We start from the raw sequence: 19,447 nt of genomic DNA on the forward strand, positions 1-19,447 counted from the left end.
GCTGTTAGTAATCCAGGGTGATACTTCAGCAAATTCTGTCCATTGGAGCCTATTTTAATTTATTCTGTTGTTAGACTTTGAAATTTAGACAATTATAGTGTATGAATATTTTTATAGATTCTTGCTTTTTGTCAGTTTTGACTAGGTACTTAAAAATAACAGGTGTCTTTTTGAAATGCACTTATCTTTAGAATTTTTTTTTACAGTGAGAATTAACTTCTGATGTTTCAATATCTTTTGGCATATTGAGCAAGTGGTGTGGAAATGCAGAAGAAGCAAAAGGTGATCCTGTCTTCAGAAATGCATTTGTTTGCAGCACATAAGGCCAATATGTAAGAGAGTAAAGACAGATGGAATAATCAGTGAGCATGGATTGTCCTATACAATGAGCAAGATGTGGTGTATTTTGGGGAGTGTGAATGCAGGGAGAATGATTACTTATGACTGTAAAATATGGACTTAGGTAACTCAGTGCTAACAGAGAACAACATAGGTTGTTTCAAGGTGTACTTGCTCGATTTTTATCAGAGGAGCCACCTTCCACTTCCAAGCCAGCTTTTCTGGTGAGGCTATTAGATATTGCACATGTCTTTAGCAAAGTTTGGAAGTAAACTTGATAGCAAATTCTCTGGTCATACTTGTTTGCACTTTCTTTTCAAGGAATCTTTCAGCTCTCAGTGAGTGCCAGGACAATTTTTTTCCTCATTAGCCTCATACTCTTCTCCCTTGCAGACATGAAGACTTAATTTTGCAGACTGACCTAAACCCACAGGCCAGGGTGGGTTTATTTGGGGTTGAAAGATAAGACAAAAACAATGAAATGTGTAACTGCTTATCACAGACAGTCCTGCTAAGCCTCTTCCAAGAAGTGGCTGGCCATGGATAGCAGGGTGCCTCCTTTCTGTTGTGTCAGCTACAAGAGAGAGTAATTGGATGGGTCACTACTGGTGTCTGGGGTTGTCAAACTCCTTGGGTCTCAGAGAGCAAAGGGAGGAGGGTGGTGGCCGGGGTGTGCCTAGCTAAACTCGACCTGTCTGCTTCTGTACCAGTGTAGAACAGCACGTTTTGGTGCTTTGCATGGTTATGAAGAACTTATTGAGTGCCTAGTTGGTGTATTTTATTCTTTTTTTCAGAGTTAAATTGACAACTAGAGGCTTTGTTGTTTCTACAGGCACTTTCTCCCCCCACCTCTTTTTTTAAGTTCCCCCTCATGCAGCAGTAATATGTTTATCAAATACTTGTGCATTTGCACATCGATAACTATTGCACGAGCACCTGTGACACTACTAATAATTGATCTTTGACATACCGTAGATTTTATGGCTTTTGTATTAAAAGTGATAGTGTTATCACAGGGTGTTTAGTGAGCTAGATATTCTGCAAACCCTGTTGTTCTCGTTGCCTGTTACTGTGGGGAGATTAAAGGCTGGGCATGCCCAGTGTGGTTATTCTATATTTTTCAAGCATAGTAGTACAAAAGAGATTCTTTTTAAACCGTCTATCACTACTGTGATTTCTTTCACTATTGTGATTTTTTCACTGCTTTCTAACCTAAAACTCATAGTTCTTATTATTTTTTCAGTACGTTTGTAGTTCCTGAGGGCCTGAAGAGGTTTTGCATGTGGCCAGAAGAGGAGGGAGATGAACAACTCTTGTTCATCCTCTTTTGTGACAATGTATAAGATACATATTCATCACAGAAGCACACTCTACTGATCTTCAAAAATGTGCTATTTGATTATTTACATGTACTTACTGGTACATTTTAGGCGTGACTAGCCCTTGGAGGGGGAGTTGTTTGTTTGTTTTGAATTTGGTTATTATCATTTATCTGTTTGGTTTTGTGTACTCTCCCGGCTTGAAGTAGTATGATGTGGGACTTAGAAAAAGAAGCTATTTAGTAAGCTGGGTTTGTATCTACAAACTGTGAAGTTATGAGTCTCTCTTATTCCTACTTGTTTTCACACTAGAAAACAGTGTGAAAAGAGTTCTCTTTCTTCTTCTCTCTGCCACTTTGCTTTCCCAGCTAGGTAGGGGCAAGGCAGAGGCAAGAGACTTTGATGACCAGAGGATCTGACCTCGGAGAAGCACAGCCTTGGGCCTCAAGAATGTCTTGACCAACAACATCTTCAAAACAGAGTTTCAAAAGAAAATACTTCTTTAAAAAAAAAACAAAAACAAACCTACGCTTGACATTTAAATGAAGAGGAGTTTCTTTTTGAAAAATTAATTTGAATCTCTAAGGTTTTGGTCAAATGTTAAGCAGTAAAAACCCTACATCTCTTTTATCTGACCAGTGCTAATCAAACTCATTAGTCCATTTGTGTAACAGCAAAGACCACTAGCCACGTGTTGTTGTTCTCTATGTTCAGTTGCTTTTTCCATTGGGCTGTTGGATGCAAGAATTTAGGGCACACTGAAAAGCTCTTCCAGAGAGCTTATGAGCTTCTGTACTTCCATTTCTTTTGCACTCCCTGGCTGCTGCTGGCTATATTGCATTCAGTTGAGAGGTGGTATTTTGTTTTGTTTCAAACTGGTGGGCTACATAATGATGAAATATCTTCTGGTATTCACTTAATAACTTCTAGGGAATTAACTTCTAGGTCCTAATGTTTGTTTAAGCTAGTTTATAATGTTATGAGTAACAATTACAATATTTGTGAAAATAAAGTTACATGTCAAAGCCCCCTTAGTATTCTTTAATCATACTGCCATACCTGAAATGAGCTGTGACAGTGATACTTTGGCAAATAATATACCATGAAAAATAGAGTTATACTCTAATATTTTCCACAAATCTGAAGCCTACCGATGAGTGAGAGAAGAGTAGTTATGAAACTGCATGAAATTTATACTACATAATTATATTGCTATACTGTAAAAGCTGACAGTGATGTGAAATTTGGCAGCAAATATTGCTGCTGCTTTTACCCTGCTTTTGATCTTTATGACTTTTCTTCCTCTCCTCCTTCACCACCCTAGTTGGTCACAGAAGATGCAATGGGAAAATTCTGAGCAACATTTTTCTCTATCATGAGGCCAAATTTCCAGATTTTGTAGAAAATACTATTGCAGTTAGACTGACATTGTCATTGATGAGTAGATTCTCTGTAAATCAATTCTGTTTTCAAGCACAGCGCATTAGTTCCAGAATATTGAGGTTGTCAAATTAGGAGTTACATAGACCAGATGGCTAATTGGTTGCTGGAATATGATGATGCTAGGTTTTATATTTCTGATTAAGCTGAGAGCTGTGTGGGAAATGCTAATACAGTCATCAGTAAGGAGCGGAAGAAATTTCCTTCATTTCCTCTGAAAAGAAACACAGAATGTTGTCACTTTTACCATATGGAATATGAAATCATATATCAAGGTTAATATATATCAAAGCATTGGTCAGGAAACCTGGAAGGATGAGAATTTTGATCAAAATAGAAGAAAGGGATGTGATTTGGGAAACGAGAGCTTACCTGGAACTCAAGCTATTGCAAGAGGGAAATACGTGATTTCCTATATACACCACAAATTGTGTCTTACATTTTAGACATTTTTCCTCATCAAACTAGCATGTGCTTTCTGGTGAATTTTCACAGATTGGCTTCTTTCAATAGGTATAAATTTGTTGAACATTCTTTACAAGACCATTACCAATAAAGGTAAGGGCTGGCTCAGTCTTGGGCATTTTAACTGAAAGAGAAGCACAAGTTATGTCCAGTGTTAAGGTGTGTTAGTTCAACACCAGGAACTCAGGCATTTCACTATGTACATGTAGTTTGAAGAGAAGTGACTTAAAAATTCACCATAGTGAGATGTTTTAAATATCTTATCGATTTTATTCCATGAATTTTCCCTCAACCTCGGAAATGTAACTGGTGTCACAGTGATGAATCTGGTATAATGAATGTGTTCTGATGGAGCACACTATGAAAACTTGTGGGTTTGTCCCCTCTGACTTTTTTTGTGTTCTGCTCTTATTTAGTAAATACTGCCTCTATAGTAAGAAACCAGACCACAAAATCTATGAAATACTTGTCATATATCCTGATTAGAAAAGAAGAAAAATAAATGCCTTATTCATACTATTCTAGATTGAAATGTTTTAAAAAGCACCACTTTCATAAAAAGATGAATTGACAAAATGCAATTGCAGCAACATTCTACAGTAATAAATTGCAAATATTTGTTTTAGTCGGCACTTCTCCAGTTTCCTAACTTTCTTAAAATTATCAAAATCCAGGTCCTTGTTTCTTGTAATTCAAGACAAGATATGTGTCCAACTTACTTAACTTAAAGATAGGAAGAACACCCCTTGGCTGTTAGGAAATTCAGTGGGTTTTCATACCTATTGTGTTATTGTTTATAGATCACATAATTTCACTTATTAAACAGTTTGCAGACAATTATTTCAGTAATGTTGTTTATGTAAGGTGAAAATGAATTTTTACAAGGAGGGGAAATAAAGGTAATTTTAACAAATTTTTTAAGCAATATCAGTCACATATAAATAGAGCATTTTATATTTTAAAGTTCCATGTTGGATTCTTCTGTATATTTACTCTTTATGCAACCATATATAGACCTGTGTGTGGTGTGAGATGAGAAGAGCTGTTTTGTTATTACCAAAGACAAGATGAAATCTACGTTGACTTACAAAAAGTGCAGGAGCTCCCTCTCCTGGCTTAGAGTGCTGTACGTTGGAAGTTTTTGGGGATGTTTTCCTTTCATCACATTAAAAAATCTCTTACTTTGAATACTTGTAGAAATGCTTGTCTGGTGTCTTTCAAGTCCGGGTAAAATTTGATTCAGCCCAGAATTTGGTTTTGATGCCCGTTTGGGTTCTGCTCTGAGTGCAGTATCCATGTTTCTGCCGCCTGGCTCTGTAACCTCCACAGGCAGCAGATGTCCTGTCTGTCAGTGTGGTAGTGCTGGAATGGTCACCGCAGCGATGGTTGATGTACTGTAACCTGCAATTCCAGTATGGTCTCTTCATTTAAGTCCCACCTGTCACACCTGTTAAGAGTAATGTGTGTCCTTGATGGTCACTTAGCACAAAGCCCTATAAATCATCCTAAGTTTACAAAGGAGAAGTTTAAGAGAACTAAAGAAGCTTTACAGTTGATGTATGTATTGTGACTCCTTTCCTCCCCTTCCCTCCCATCAATCTAGGGAGTGGTAGGAGAGAGGAGGCTTCCTTGATGTTTGTCATTATTCAGCCTTTCTCCTTTCATAGCCTCATTAATCTTGCAAATCCTCAGAGAAAATGGATGGTTCTGTACATACTTAAATATGGTAGGGTAGCACCTGAGTGTTTCCAGCTACATCATTCTCAAGGGTAGGAACCTGACTGGAAAAGGTGGCACTGGAGACAGGTGTCTTACCCTAGCTGTTAAAAAAACCCAAACCAACAACGAAAAAACCCAGTGAATTTCTGAATTCTGAGAATGCAGGATGATTAAAAAATAAGTACTTAACTCAACTCTGTCAGTGTTGTACCTTTAAGTCATCTATTAAAATAGGAGCCAAGAGTGCCATAGCCACTGTTCAGTTCAGTATCTTACCACCTCAAGGATACTAATGCAAGGAACACACATCATTACGTACTTGAAAAGACCGTTACTTTCAGTGACTACAATTTTTGTACAATATATATGTCTCCTGAAGTAGCTCCACTTAGCTGAACTCAGTTACCTTCCATCCATCTATTTTTTTAGACTTCCTAGATATTTTAGCTTTTCAGTTCAGAGGGATACACCCTCTTATAGGAGTGTAAGAGAGTATATGACATGTGTGGGAACAGTGCACATTCCTGTATTAACTTTTCCAGTGCTATTAGGGAATTTTCAGTTATGGCATCTCAAAGAAACATTTTACTATAGTATAGTTTTGCACTGCAGCATCAAAACTTCTGTATTCACAATATTTTATTTTTCAAAGCATTAGATTTTTAAAAAATGTTTATACGCTTTTATTTAGCTACACTTGCTGTCACAGCTGTTTTGTATAGCACCTTTGTCATTTCCTAATAAACTTCAAGATGTGTAAGTTGGAGAGGATCAATGAATAAGAAAAAATGTCAAAGGTTCACTATCAAATTGCTTAGCTCTGATTTATACAGTTTCAGACAAGAAAAAAAAGAAAAATACTTTGGTATTTCTAGCAAATGCCAAAATAGAATCAATGCAGTATTGTTCACCTAGTTAAAATTCCAAAATCCAGGAAATGCAAACATTAAGTTTCCAACAGCAACATTAACTTGGACTCTTTGCATATCCTGTGTTTTCCTGGTATACATTAAGACTTCAAGCAATGTATTAAGCTGTGAGTTGAACAAGAAAAACAGAAAAAAATTCTTCATGTAGGTAGCACTGCCAAGTTAAGTTCTGTTACCATTTGTGTTTATTGACCTTTTATAATTTTAGATTTTTTTCTTCATAAAGATTGACTATGATTTCTTTGGCCAAATGAAATGAAACCTGAGAGTTTGTCTTCACTGCAGTGCAAACTTGACATACAGTTTACCCCTTGCCTTAAATCTGACTCTTCTTCATCCATCAGTATCTCAGATTCGAATTAAGTGGCTTTTAAATTTGAAAATATGACTTGAACCTCAGAGGCAGTCTGATTGCCGTGGGAATATAACTTAGGCTATATAGACTGCCCAGACAGAACTTAGAATTAATTCCAATTGGTATCTGTTTTGCTAATTAAATTTGTGCATAACTAAAATGTGCAGAGTGGCCGTACTCAGAGTAAATCAAGTTTAAGGATGGGCTGTATCTCTTTTGAATGCTAATGGATAATTTTGGAAACAGTATATATGCTTGGTTCCAAAATTTTTAGAGAGTATTACAGATGTTACTGAGTGTTGATTATAAGTAACTCAGAACCCTGCTCTCAGGGTGGTTCCACCCTGGAGATGGTACAGAGCTGCAGGCAGACAAATCTCCCCTTCTGATCTGTTCCTGTCTGTGACTGCTTGCACATGCCATACACTTAAGGCTTCTTGCCTGTGTGAGCTCAGCTAATCCATGTTCTAGAAGAAAGAGAAGAGCCTTAAAGGAGATATTTGGAGAGTGGTAAAGCGAGGATTTGCTGGTCAGAAATAGACTTGGAGACTGACTCTAGTTTGGAAAGCAGTGGTGTGAAAAATAGGGCTGGAGCAGTTGTGGGATGCGAGTAGAAATGGAGACGAGAAAGTTAAAACTGTAAGGGAAGTAAAAGTGAAGTGTTAGGAGATGGGAGTATTTGTAAAGAGAGGGGGTAAAAGCAAGGTTGATTAGTGGAGGTTCATGAATTTGTGACAAGAATAGTGAGTACATAGCAGTGTCATCCAGGGGAAAGATAAAATGGTCATAGATATGAAGCAAGAAACTGCAAGGTGGAATTGGGACAGTGGGGCCTGAGAAGGGGAAGCTTCATTCCTGGAAAGAGGGAAATGGAGAAAATGAAGATAATGAAAACAGAAATGGAAGGAAGTGTGTGCTGGATGACAAGTCATACAGTGGCTTTGATGCATTGGTGCTTGCCAGGTAGGAAGAGGAGGAGGGGAGGGTGTGCAGCAGGAAGAGAGCTTTTTGGTGGCATTTGGGAGTTAGTTGGAATTGGAGAGTTCAAGAATGAAGAATGCTCATGGGGAGCTTTCAGAGAGGAACAGAAGACTGCACAAAGTGTCTGGTATGTTTGATGTACCAGCAGTGCAGAGACACTGGAACGTGTTACTGCCTGGCTATTCACCTTCACCTTTGTTCTCCTCTACAAACTTAGTATCACAAAGAAGTTTGTCTTGCAAAGCTTGTAACCTTCTGAAAGTCAGGCACAGATTTCTCTTATTAGCTCTCTGCCCGTGTGCAATATTTGGTTTTTAGTGCACGTGTACACATAGGGAAGTTTTTTGTTACTTATGCTCAAGATGCAACTAATAAAGTACCACTTAATAAATCAAAACTTTTTTTCAAAACTGAGCTAAGACATACTTCTTAAAGTGCTCATATTGAATTTTAAAACTTCACATTAAAGAAAGCAGTCTGAAACTTATTAAAATGAAAATTATTGTAGTGAGGGTTTTTTGATAAAAACATATGTTAAGAAAGTAGGGTTTATTTGTTTATTCTTCTTTTGCTTTCAGAAAAAAATACTTGCTTAATTATTCATTCATCTCTTCCCTTCACCCATCTTCTCCTCCACGAAAAAAATAAATCATCACATTTTGACAGAAGTGTATTATGGAAAATTATTCTGAACAAAGGAGAAGTGTTCAGAAGATTAGTTCATCTGAAAGAGGAGGAGTGATCAAAATTTCTGTAATAAAATATAGAAGCATTGTAAACTATCTGTGCCTTATTTCGCTGTAGACGTGTTCAAAATTTTGAATTTGAAAAATAACATTCTGACATTGGAGGAGATGTTTCTGAGTTTGAAATGATAGTTTGAACATTTATGTCATTCTGAGGGTGATTTTTGGATATGGCTGTTTAACAGACCCGAGAATTGGTGCATACATGTTTTGTTGAGCCACAGGACAATGAAGTAAATAATGCTAATACACTAATACATGGCTAAAATATTTAAATCAATTAAATATTTGCTAGTTTGTTAAGCATCACCTTAATCCTGGTTCTATTTCTATCACAGATTTTCCATCAACTTTTGTAAATGTGGGATCAAACTGCATTATAATACTATTAAAATATGAAGTATATTTCTAAAATTGGAGTTGCAGAGCCCTTTGGTGCAAAACATTTGTAATTGTCTGTTAGGGAAGGTTGAGGTTATTGGATGACTCATTGCAGCAGGTTTTTCTGAACTCTCATTTATAGGAAAATTGTCATTTTTTTCAGTATTTTGGGGGTCAGTAAGGTTTATAATTTACTGTAGTTACTTACACTTTTCAAACAGACTATCAGGAAACCATGCCAGAACAAAACTATTTTTGCAGGTAATTAATGGAGAGGCTGAGGTACCTGCTGACAGCTATTTTCCAAGAAAAGGAATGGTTTGCAGCTAGGGGAAAAGTGTTAAAAGTGTGCCCAAACCAGTAACTCAAACTGAAAGAGCAACCTTTGATCTGAGACATAGTTTAGGTCACACTTTAATGAATAGCTTTATTAAACTAGTATATTAAACTAATATTATTCTGTCAGTTGGTACATTTTATTTGCAGAAAATTGGATCTGTCTAAGGGTATCTGACATCGACAACAGTGATGCTGTTTTAAATTAAACTGGTAGCTTTAGTGTATTTATTTAAAGGAATGTTTTCATGCATTTAAAGGAATTCCAACACTGACATTTAAAATCTGAGTCTGGACAGAGCTCATGTAGGGGGTTTTGTGTTAAAGACAGGAAAGATACAGGTTGCAAAAAATCTTGCCTACAAAAAGTTTTGTAATATTGCTGCTTATTGCAAATACTTCACTTGTAGCATGGGGGTGTTTTCAGGCTGCAAAGAACTGTCTAAAATTTTTAAATTGCAAACTATCATAATATATAAATTAATAACTATATTACTATTTTCTATGTTAGATCATCTCACTGAAAGAATTTACTTCACAATTGTATTTAAAGAAGGTTTAGGTAAAGGTGGCATCTAGATAAGCAGGTTTTATGCTATAGTCTCTCTCTAGGGGAAGGAATATTTATAGAGGAAAACAGTGATACCAGTTTCAGTGTTGTTATTGGAGTTGTTTAGGTAAGTGATATTTTTCCATTGACACAGGATTATGCTCTTCAGGAGAAGAAACTTATTTATTGCTGAAGTTGTAAAGGAAGGAAATCATGTGCTGTGCTCTCTTTCCCTCTCCTACCTGTCTTCTGAGCCCTTTGAACAAAACTCAGTCAAACATGACAGAAAAGATGTCGGTATATGAGCTTCTGGTATGTTTTTGGAAATGGGTTGTCAGGTAGTGATTGGAGTTGTGTGTTTTCTGTTAATGATCCAGTGAGGGAAGTGTCTAGTGAGAGCTCATCCTTGTAGAGGAAGAGAATAAAATTATGAAGGTCCAAACATGTAGCCTTGACACCACAAGCAGGATAGGCACTTACTGGAAATCAGCCTTACTTTGTTCTAGTGTTGATCAACTGCTGGAAATAACCACTACAGACTGTGATGGGGTATTCATTTCTGTCTTAATGTTTTTCAGCAGATGACTTCTTAAATACTCTCTCTCTTTGTAGTAGTAATTATAGATTTTATCATTTAGATCATATTTTTTTTTTCCCCCATCTGTAAAAATTTTCCTGTAAGGAGAAATCAGAGAGATCCCTCTTCTGATGCATCAGTGCTTCACAGTTAAATTTGAGACATGGAAATACAAGGCACACTACAAGATATTATGAGTTCACAGGTATTTTTTTTCCAAATTGCTTATTTGTTAAAGATGTACCCACAAATTTATAAATTAAATGTCAAGCAGTTAATATGTTTTCAGTGTATGCTTAAGAGTGTCTAAATTCACATCTACTATTCTCAAAACCTCAAAAACAATGTGAAGTTTTTTCTAACATCCCTATGACATAAACTAAGCAAAATGGAGAACACTGATGGAACATTATACAGAAAAATATTATGCAGAAGCCTTTAATTATTCTGATGGCGGAAGATTGATATGATGGCAAGACCGCAAGAAGGTTAGTGAAGGCAGCTGTTGGCCTTTTCAGTTTTCAGTCCAGGCTTTCTGTGTTTTGGTATTTTAGTTAATAACATTTGGTAGTTCCATAGATATTCCTTTTTTTTTTTTTTAATAATTGGACTCTATACACAGAATTTTTTGCCACTCTTAGCTTCTTGCTTCTGCAGCATCTTTGAAGTCTCATCATGTTTGTGCACCGTGTCCTCTTTGCAGTGATTCCAGTTCAAGATTTTTGGAAGGTTCCTGTTGCCAGCATGCCTGTACTACTTGTAAGGGCAGCTGACCAGCTTTGGAAGCCTGTCAGGAGCCACAGGCAGGTTCCAGTACCCTGTCGGAGACCGTGTGATTGAGGAGGTGAAAACTTCCTCAGAAGAGTGTAAGGATTTGATAGATCCCATTACATTACAACTTCCAAAAGAGTAGAACACCATTTTCAATTCAGATTTTGTCTACCAAAACAGTCTAGAAAACCTCCCTTGGCAATTTCCTGTGCTGACTAGGTTTTGGAGACTTGTATACACATCTGTAGTAATTCAATTACTTGAGGCTCCATAATGAACACAGGACTGAATGGTTGTCAAATTTCCTGTCTCCACATGAAATCTCTATCTTGTAGTTCAAATACCATTTGCAGGCATTCTGGTTTAGTTCTGAAAATCAAGGTTATAGTCATCATAATTGTAGCATCCTTTAGAAAAAAAGGCTGAATGTTTCTTGTATCAAACAACCTGGGTTTATGTGTCCCATCCCCACCCCCTCACTCCTCCCCCAATTTGTAGCATCACTAGGTTCATACTTTTAATGTTTTTATATGTCATAAATCAGTCAAAAGTCTTCAACCTGCTTTTCAAATGTGAAGAAAATCAATCCATATTCATTAAAGTGCCAAAAATATTGAGTAACTTATAAAACATCCTTTCAGAAATAAATGTTATGGAATTTATTGAGTTTTGGGTGGGGAGTCAAAGATAGAAGCAAGACTTCATGCGTTCTATCTCCAAATGCGTGGTGCTTGCCATAAACACAAATTTGAATCAGCTTTCCTACCCCACCTTTTGTAGATCAATGAACTTGACTAAAAGAAAATGTATGCATGACTAATGGAGTCACTTCCATTCAAAAGCAGTAGAGAATGCTAGAAAGCAGCTCTTAAAGCTGAAATTATGTGGAAGGCCATTCATCTTGGCGCTCTTCAGCTCCTCTCACCGACTTGTTTTATCTGACAGCCTCTGTCTATCCTTGCCAGTCAACCAGACAACATGGATGATCGGGAACAAGATTTATCCCCTTATCCCTTGGTGAGGGACCTCTCTTACTTGTGGGTTATTCAGAAAAATGGTTCCCTTGGAGAGCTCTAATTCTGGAATTCAGCTGTTTTGGAAGGTGCTTGCAGGAGGTTTCTGCCCCGCTCCTGTCTAACCAGGGGATGTGTTATGTCACCGTAATGAACTCGGTGGTGGAGGTGGCTAGAATTGCGTCTGGCTTGGTGACCGTGCTTGTGAGGGTGTGCGGGAGCTGTCAGAAGATGGGGGGAAAGCATTTCTGTACCTTTTACAAGCATCGAGGCTTTTTTCTTTTTTTTTTAATACCTTCCGTTCAACCCGAACGCCCTAGAAACAGAGATGCCTTTCATTAGGCAAGTAAGCACAGGCAGAAATGATCAAAATGATGCATTTTATTGTTTCATTTTAATCAGTTACTTACCCTTTGGTTTAAACAACTGAAAGCAGAAGCAGGAGGCAGAAGCAAGCGGGGCCTGGCGGGGAGCTCCTGCTCTCGGCGTGTGGGGAGGCGGCCGCCAGGGGTCAGGCGGGAGCCGTGAGGGGCCGTGAGGGGCCGGGCGGGAGGAGCTGTTTCCAGGCGGCGGGTGCCAGCAGAACCCGATACGGTGCGATCTATAGAAGCAAGGTACAACTGGAATAATGAAATTTCAAAAATAAGCCCTTTTTAAAGGCTGGTTGTAACAGTCCTGCTGGGTATTGTAAATGCCTCAGGTGCACTTGATACTGCTGTTACGTTCCTGGCCCTGGCTCCTAATTTTTATGGAAAGATGGATTGAACTTCAATTTAGGAATATTCGGTAATCCCTCTCAGGACATACTGTAACAGCTGGTATTTCTGTGTTGCAGCAAATCGATTCCATACAGCAGTCAGCAATGCCTATGGCTGGGCTCCGGCAAAAACTTCCAAAGCATTTTAAATAAAGTGAGCCAAAGAAAATAGCATCATCACTGCAAAAATGTAGCTTAATTTGCACGTTAGGAAAAAAAAATCCCTGTCCCATTCCAGCAAAATATTAAGCATTTTACTGGTAAGGATTTCATCAGCTCATTTATTTTTCATTAATATATATTTAGGATCTGGGGGGAATAACTTTATGTTGTATATAAGTTTCTTAAATAATGAGGAGCTGGATTTTTTTTCCCTGAATGATTTACTGTGAAATAAAGAAAAACAAACTGATGGAATTTAAATGCATTGCATGTATGTAGATCAGCAAGATTTTCCACATTTTGCAGTGAACTTTAAGGAAATTCTTCTTGAATTTTTGATTAATAGTAATGTGCTTATAATGAGAATGCCTTGTTTGGCATTTTTGGTGGTTTTTTTTTTTAAATAGATGAAAGTACTTTAAGCTGCATATAACTCAAAGATGTCCCATTAATAGTCAATAGTTTTGTTTTAATCTGTTTCTTACACATGCAAAAAGTGAAAATGCCTCCATCCTTTGTGCGACTGCCGTGGTGTGCTCACGCTGGGGACTGTCCCTGAGCTTGGGACAGGGCTCTCCTTTACGTGTTTAACAGAAAACAAGCAGAATTAATCTAAAATTAATATGTTCCTTCTTAATTGGTACAACGTGTCCTTGGCTACGATGTCTTTTTTTTTTTCTTTTAAACTTCACCCTGGCTAGCTTTGCATAAAGACGTTTTACAACTTTGTCATCATAAGATGAGCTTTCCCTCTGAAATACTTAAATTCCTTATCCCTGTTTTAAATTTTAAGTTAATGGATTTTGTGCTGATTTGATGCATGTCAAAGTATTTTTTTGGAAGCTGATGCTTTTTTACTGAAAACTTACTTTTTTTTCTTCACCACAAACTTTTATAACCTAAAAAGCCCCAAACTCTTAAACAGTGTTAGTAGACAGGTTTTTAAGTTCTTATTTGGTTCTTTTCATCATAGAAGAAGTTGGCCAGAATGTAACTTGTGCTGTATTTGCTGTCTTAAAAAACCCACCCAGATTCACTGGGTAAACAATTAGGGGACAAAAAAAATGAAACTTAAAAGTTGCCAGACTGTTTAAACTATAGGCTCATGCCTAGGGATGAGTTAACAACTAACTTATATCTACTAATTAATTTAAAACTTACTGAACAAAATCTCGTGGATGGCCCTTAATATGTTGCAATACTTTTAGCTACATGGGGACTTTTTTTGGTGAAAAACAGAATTTTGAACAGCATGCAGTGTTTACAGCACCTGTATATTACTCTTCCACAAGACTGTTGCCAAGTACAAATGTGTCCAAAATATGCATTTTCAGAGCCAAGATGACTTCAAAAGTCATTCTGATTAATATGAATGTGCTTTAAAAAAACCCGACAAAAAACAAACCAGCAATAGCAGCAGCAAAATGCTCTATTTGTGTATTTTCTTTTGCTAAAGCAGAACTATGCTGCTTTCTTTCTTCAAGGATCCTTTTTGTTTACTGAAATGTGGAGAAAACCCTTGTTTTCTGTTAGCTTCTACTTCCCCCTTTCCCTTTCTTTACCCTGCAAACACATCAGCCTCTGACCTGCTATTAGTAGACATTTCCAGTCTTAACTCTTTCTTCTAACAAGTTTGTGTTCCAGTTTCATATTTTAACATACTTGAATTTAAATACATTCACTTATATTTGAGATTAGTTTTAACTTTTTTTACATTTGCTCTGAATTTTCCTCAAGAAGTGGTTAAAAGAAAGACCCCACATTTACTATCAGTAGGCCTGTGCAATTATTAAAAAATATGTGTTAAAGAAATACTGATTTTGTAGTAATGAATCACAGAAAAATTCCTTACCTGGTAATGAACTCTACGAATCAAACTGCAATTTACCTTAGAGAAGCGTTTGCACTAGTCCTGCTTTTAACAACTCCAGTTAAAAGTCAGATTACATTTCCAGATTACAAATAAAAATTGAATGTCAGATCTTAAATGACCTGAAAACAGTTGAAAGGAGGTTAAATAGAAACACTGAATAAATTATCATGCTAGTAAGCAATTTTATTTTCTTGAGATAAGTAGTAGCAAAATTTGAGTGACTTCAATTATTCACTGTTTTAATAAAATATTCCTAGACTTTATTTCCAAAATGCCCGGCCTGCTGGAATTAAAGAGTATAATTTACATGAGAGAAATGTGTTAAATTATTTTTAATGCAGAGTAGGATTATAGGCTAGACTGAAGAAAACAAAACTTTTTTACCTGGGGAAACAAAAATCTCAACAGTCATAAGTGCAAAGCACTTTGTTTTGAGAGTCTTAAATAAAAGCTTATTTCATGATAATGATTGGATTTGGTTAGCTGCAGTAATTTACAGTTTAACAATGTTCTTAACTGTAAAATTCTGTTTCTGTTCTTTCTAGGAGACACTGGGAGATAGCATAAATCTTGGTAGACAACTTGGCTGCAAGCAGTTAAACTGAAATTACCTTCTGCCTTCTGGCTGCAGTGCTGGGTTGAGGTTCCTGCGTGCCACTGCAGCCTAAATCATGCCGGCGTTATCAACAGGATCTGGAAGTGACACAGGTACGCAGGCCGGGGGGGCTGCACGCGCCCTCCACAGCTTGTTTGTTAAGTCTACAGCCTCTATTGCAAGAAATCGTCAAATAAGATAATTAATTATGTTCTCAACACATGCTTAATTTAAGACTTTAAACATAACCTTTTATCCCTGAAGTTAAGTTAGATCTGTGAAACACCACAGACAAAATAAATTAATTTTAAAAAGTCCCACCACCACCTTGTTCCCCTCCGTACGCAACCCCCAAAACAGAACAACTCCAAACTATATTATATATGGATCTGAAGAATTTGGATTCATCTCTGAGCATAGTTCTTACAATGTTAACTGGAAAAAGGAGCAGGAAAAAAAAACATCATGATATCATGCATGCCTTAATATGTGCAGCAGTCTAGACTATCCCCTCTGTGAGTTACAGTTATCAGTGGAGTTATTTCTGAACACAGACTATTCGGTTTTGACAACTCTTTAACAAATTAGGAGAAGAAAAATACTGTCTCAAGTTCTGTTCCTTCCCTTGCCTTCCATGTCAGAGCCCAGTTCCTGTCACTGACTGCAGGCAGTGGGAATGCAGCTATGTAGCTTTCCACAGTTTTCACCTTCTTTGCAATATTAGGTTATATTCAAAGATTAAATCTCATCTTCTTGTTATGCTGACATTCTCTCTCTCTGACAGTATTTTTGACCCTTTGTTAGGGACAACTGAAGTTAATATTTTTGCTCGAGGGTGTTTGTTAAAAAAGGTGATGCAGCTGAGGTTATAACACAATATAAAGATCCCTGCGTTCCACCCCCAGCTTTCCATCCCTGTGCCATGTAGGCCCAAGAAGTAATAGCAGAATTTGGAAAATTAAGAGGGAGATTTCAAGTCAGGAATCCAAAAAGTATTTATATAAGAACTGCATTTTATTCTTATTTTAAATAGACTGTACAGTGCAGTGATTTTTCCCCCCTATGCCTCAGGTCCATGTAAAATTTGTCTTAGATGAAAATATTAATCTTTAGAATTGATGTGTGTGTTTTTTGTTGCAGTGGGTAGGGAGGGTTGTGTTTGTGTTTCTGTCTCCTTATTCCTGTGTTTAAGGGATTTGACTGTCACCTCACCGAATCCTACCTCTGCATACCTTTCTTTTCTCCCTCTTCCCCCATGGAGATAAGCGAGTTGCAGCTGTTCAGTTTGCTAAAGCTGCGTTTTTGAAGATGTGTCAGTGTCTACTCTGTATCTTTGCTTTCTTTATCATGTAACCTTTTGTGTCCTTTCAAAACGTGCCTTAATTTTTTTTAAAATTATTATTCATTTGTTGTTTAAAGAATGTTAATATGTCCAAAAGTAATAGTTGTGGACATCATCTCTGAATAAAGAAAGAAAAGGGCTCCAAAAAGTGAAAAAAAAATCTTAATTTTAAAATTGTGTGTGTTAAAATGCCCCTACAAACATGTTTTACTGAGCTATTTAATCAATACGATGCTGCAAATACACCCTTAATAATTAAGATGTATGGTAAAGCTCAGGTATCTCCATTGTCCCGTGAAATCTATCATAAAATATGATACACACCATTAATATCTTACTGTTAAATAATACTTGTTAAAAAACTTTTTTTTTCTGCTGCAAGTTGTAGATTGTTTCTCTAAATAAAAATTGGCATTTGGAGTGAAAAGAGAGTAATTTCTTTTTTATTCCACTTCCTTTACAATACTTCCTGATGGGGCTGATAGGCATTTAAGTATTTTTGGAAGGGTTACATCAAACTGTGCTTTCTACCCTGGTTATGGTGCAGGTGGTTTCTAATCGAAGCCCTGTTCTCCTGCTGTTCCTCTCACTGTTAGATTAAAATAAGTGAAACATAAAGATTTCCCTACCTCTGTTGTTCCTTGGTGGATAAACTGGTTTTCCTCTCGCCCTCCCTGCACAGACTGGTGTTGTGACATGTAATGAATTGAAACTGCTTTAGTCCATGAGGGGTCTTTGGGGGCACTGGAGGGTTGGCAAGTCACTTAGTGGGACCTTTAGGGTAGGGATACAACCTTGTTCAGTCTGTTTGCTGAGACTCTCTTTTATAAATGCATTTGAGTAAAATGCAGCCTAACCTATTTTTCTGTCTGATGGATCCTGAGTGAAATAAAAGTCAACCTAGATTTAAAAACAGATGAAAGAATTCACTGAGGACTAGTAAATAGAAATGTATCATCTGTGAATATTGAAAGTTGCCCAGTCATGGACCATTGGACACTCAGTCACTAGTATGGGAGCATTAATGATTTTCTTTTTTTTTTTTATATAGTCTGAAGCATCAGACCACTGTCAAAAGCAGGAGAGTGTTCGTGAGGGGCCATATTTGATCAGACTAAATGTTGACCTGCTTGTGTCAATGTTACATTGCCTTTACTTCATCAACAGCCTTTATTAGAAGTGTCACCACGTACTTGCAGCTACTTCCTTATATACTTGCTTTTGTTATACCATGTTTTAACCTGTATATTCTTCTGAACACAAACCATGCCTCTTAAATCTGTTTTGAGAGTCGTTTACCAGACTTTAAACTATGATAAATCAAAATCATGGCTACGCTATTTGCAATCTTTTGTTTAAAACATTGTTCTACTAGAAAGATTCACACAGGGACTTTTAAATTAATCTTATTCCTTACCACTAACTGTAAGACAGAGGAGAAAGGCTTATGTATAAGCACATGCTTCCTTCTCTTCCACTCTCCATTAGCCATATAGAAAACCTATTTTTATACTACAATAATTTAAAAGAGTTACTCGTTGTTTATAACATGTGTGTGATCCTCCCTCAAGGTTTATAGTCTTGTCAGTGTCAGGTCAAGATCATCTTAAAGCAACCGTGGTGAATGGGAGGCTGAGCTCACGCCTGGGGCTGCATCTGACGCTTTCACTAGTTTCTGTGTTGCAGAGTCTGCCTGACCTCTGTGTGCGAGCCCATCAAATAGAGTTTGAAGGCTGAGCAAGAAGACCTGCATTTTTGCAGGAAAAGCAAGTCTGTGAGATCTGGCATTCACTTGTCTGGTATATTTAGGAAGATTTAAGATTGCAGTTCTGGCTTCACATTAGTAGATGGCAGCTTTGTTGCTGACTTTGGTGGAGCCAAGATGACATCATTATGCTTTAAGTGTTGTTTTAATGTGAAAAACATCGTAAACTTGTTACAGATTTCTTTCCTCTCAACGCTGTATCAAGCTTGCTTAACTGACGAATTTAAAAATGCTTTTCTGTTTGTCCTCAAAAACCAGTGCACCAATGTGCAAAGCAGACTTTGTGCTTTTGATCCATGTATTGTCAGCAGGAAAACCATATTTATGGGCCAAGTTTAGCCACCAAATAAAACTGTGTGAGATTGCTTATATACAGTGAAAGTCAGAAGCAGTTCTTGAATTTGAATATTGTAAATTCTAGAAAGAGAAAATGTGCAGGACTTACATTTGTTTCTTCTTGAGAATGTATAGGAGCAAGCACTGTGCCAGATAAGGGGAGTATTTTCAGTATTACAAACCTACATAACTAACATATTAGTTTTTTAATTTAAAAAAAACAATACATTTGTTACTAACTGAATTGTAGTTCACACGACCTTCAAAATATTCCAGTTTTTGGTGTTTTCTTCTCTGTTTTGTAATAATACTTAGTAGATGTGTGAAAGCTGTTCTAAATGCTAGGTATTTTTCCAAACTGCATTTTTAGTAGTTTATTCTGTGATTCTTTAAGAATTACCTTGACCTCTGAAGCTGAGTGCTGCTGATGTGGACGTACTGAATGCTGGTGGAAATATTTTGCTGGGGTAGCACATTGCTGTGCTAGCTCCACAGTCCATATGGATCACCTCCCAGTGGCGCCGGCCCGCTGCAGGCAGTGCGAAGTGCAAAGGCGATTTTGCAGTCATCGGAACATAAAAAGATGTTATCCTTGCTTTTATTGTTTTCATACAGTTGTCTTCCCTTTATTTACTACTATATTAATGCATTTTGATCAGCTTGTGAGTTTGAGTGTGATCTTTTCTAAGCATGCTT

General features: G+C 37.1%; 1 protein-coding gene across 4 annotated transcripts in view; it reads left to right on the plus strand.

The window, feature by feature from the left end:
* The window catches only part of MPP7 (membrane palmitoylated protein 7), a 150,423-nt gene that overhangs the window by 26,296 nt on the left and 104,680 nt on the right, over positions 1–19,447 (plus strand). For all 4 annotated transcript variants that reach the window (XM_027717352.2, XM_027717356.2, XM_039380633.1 and 1 more), the window contains exon 3: positions 15,259–15,421. In XM_027717352.2, the coding sequence (XP_027573153.2) occupies positions 15,385–15,421 (37 nt within the window). In that variant the 5' untranslated portion in view covers positions 15,259–15,384. The remainder of the gene's footprint in view (positions 1–15,258; positions 15,422–19,447) is intronic.

The sequence above is a fragment of the Pipra filicauda genome, unplaced genomic scaffold, assembly GCF_003945595.2.
Source record: "Pipra filicauda isolate LSUMZ 115617 unplaced genomic scaffold, ASM394559v2 scaffold1_size10287979_pilon, whole genome shotgun sequence".
Taxonomy (NCBI): Eukaryota; Metazoa; Chordata; class Aves; order Passeriformes; family Pipridae; genus Pipra; species Pipra filicauda.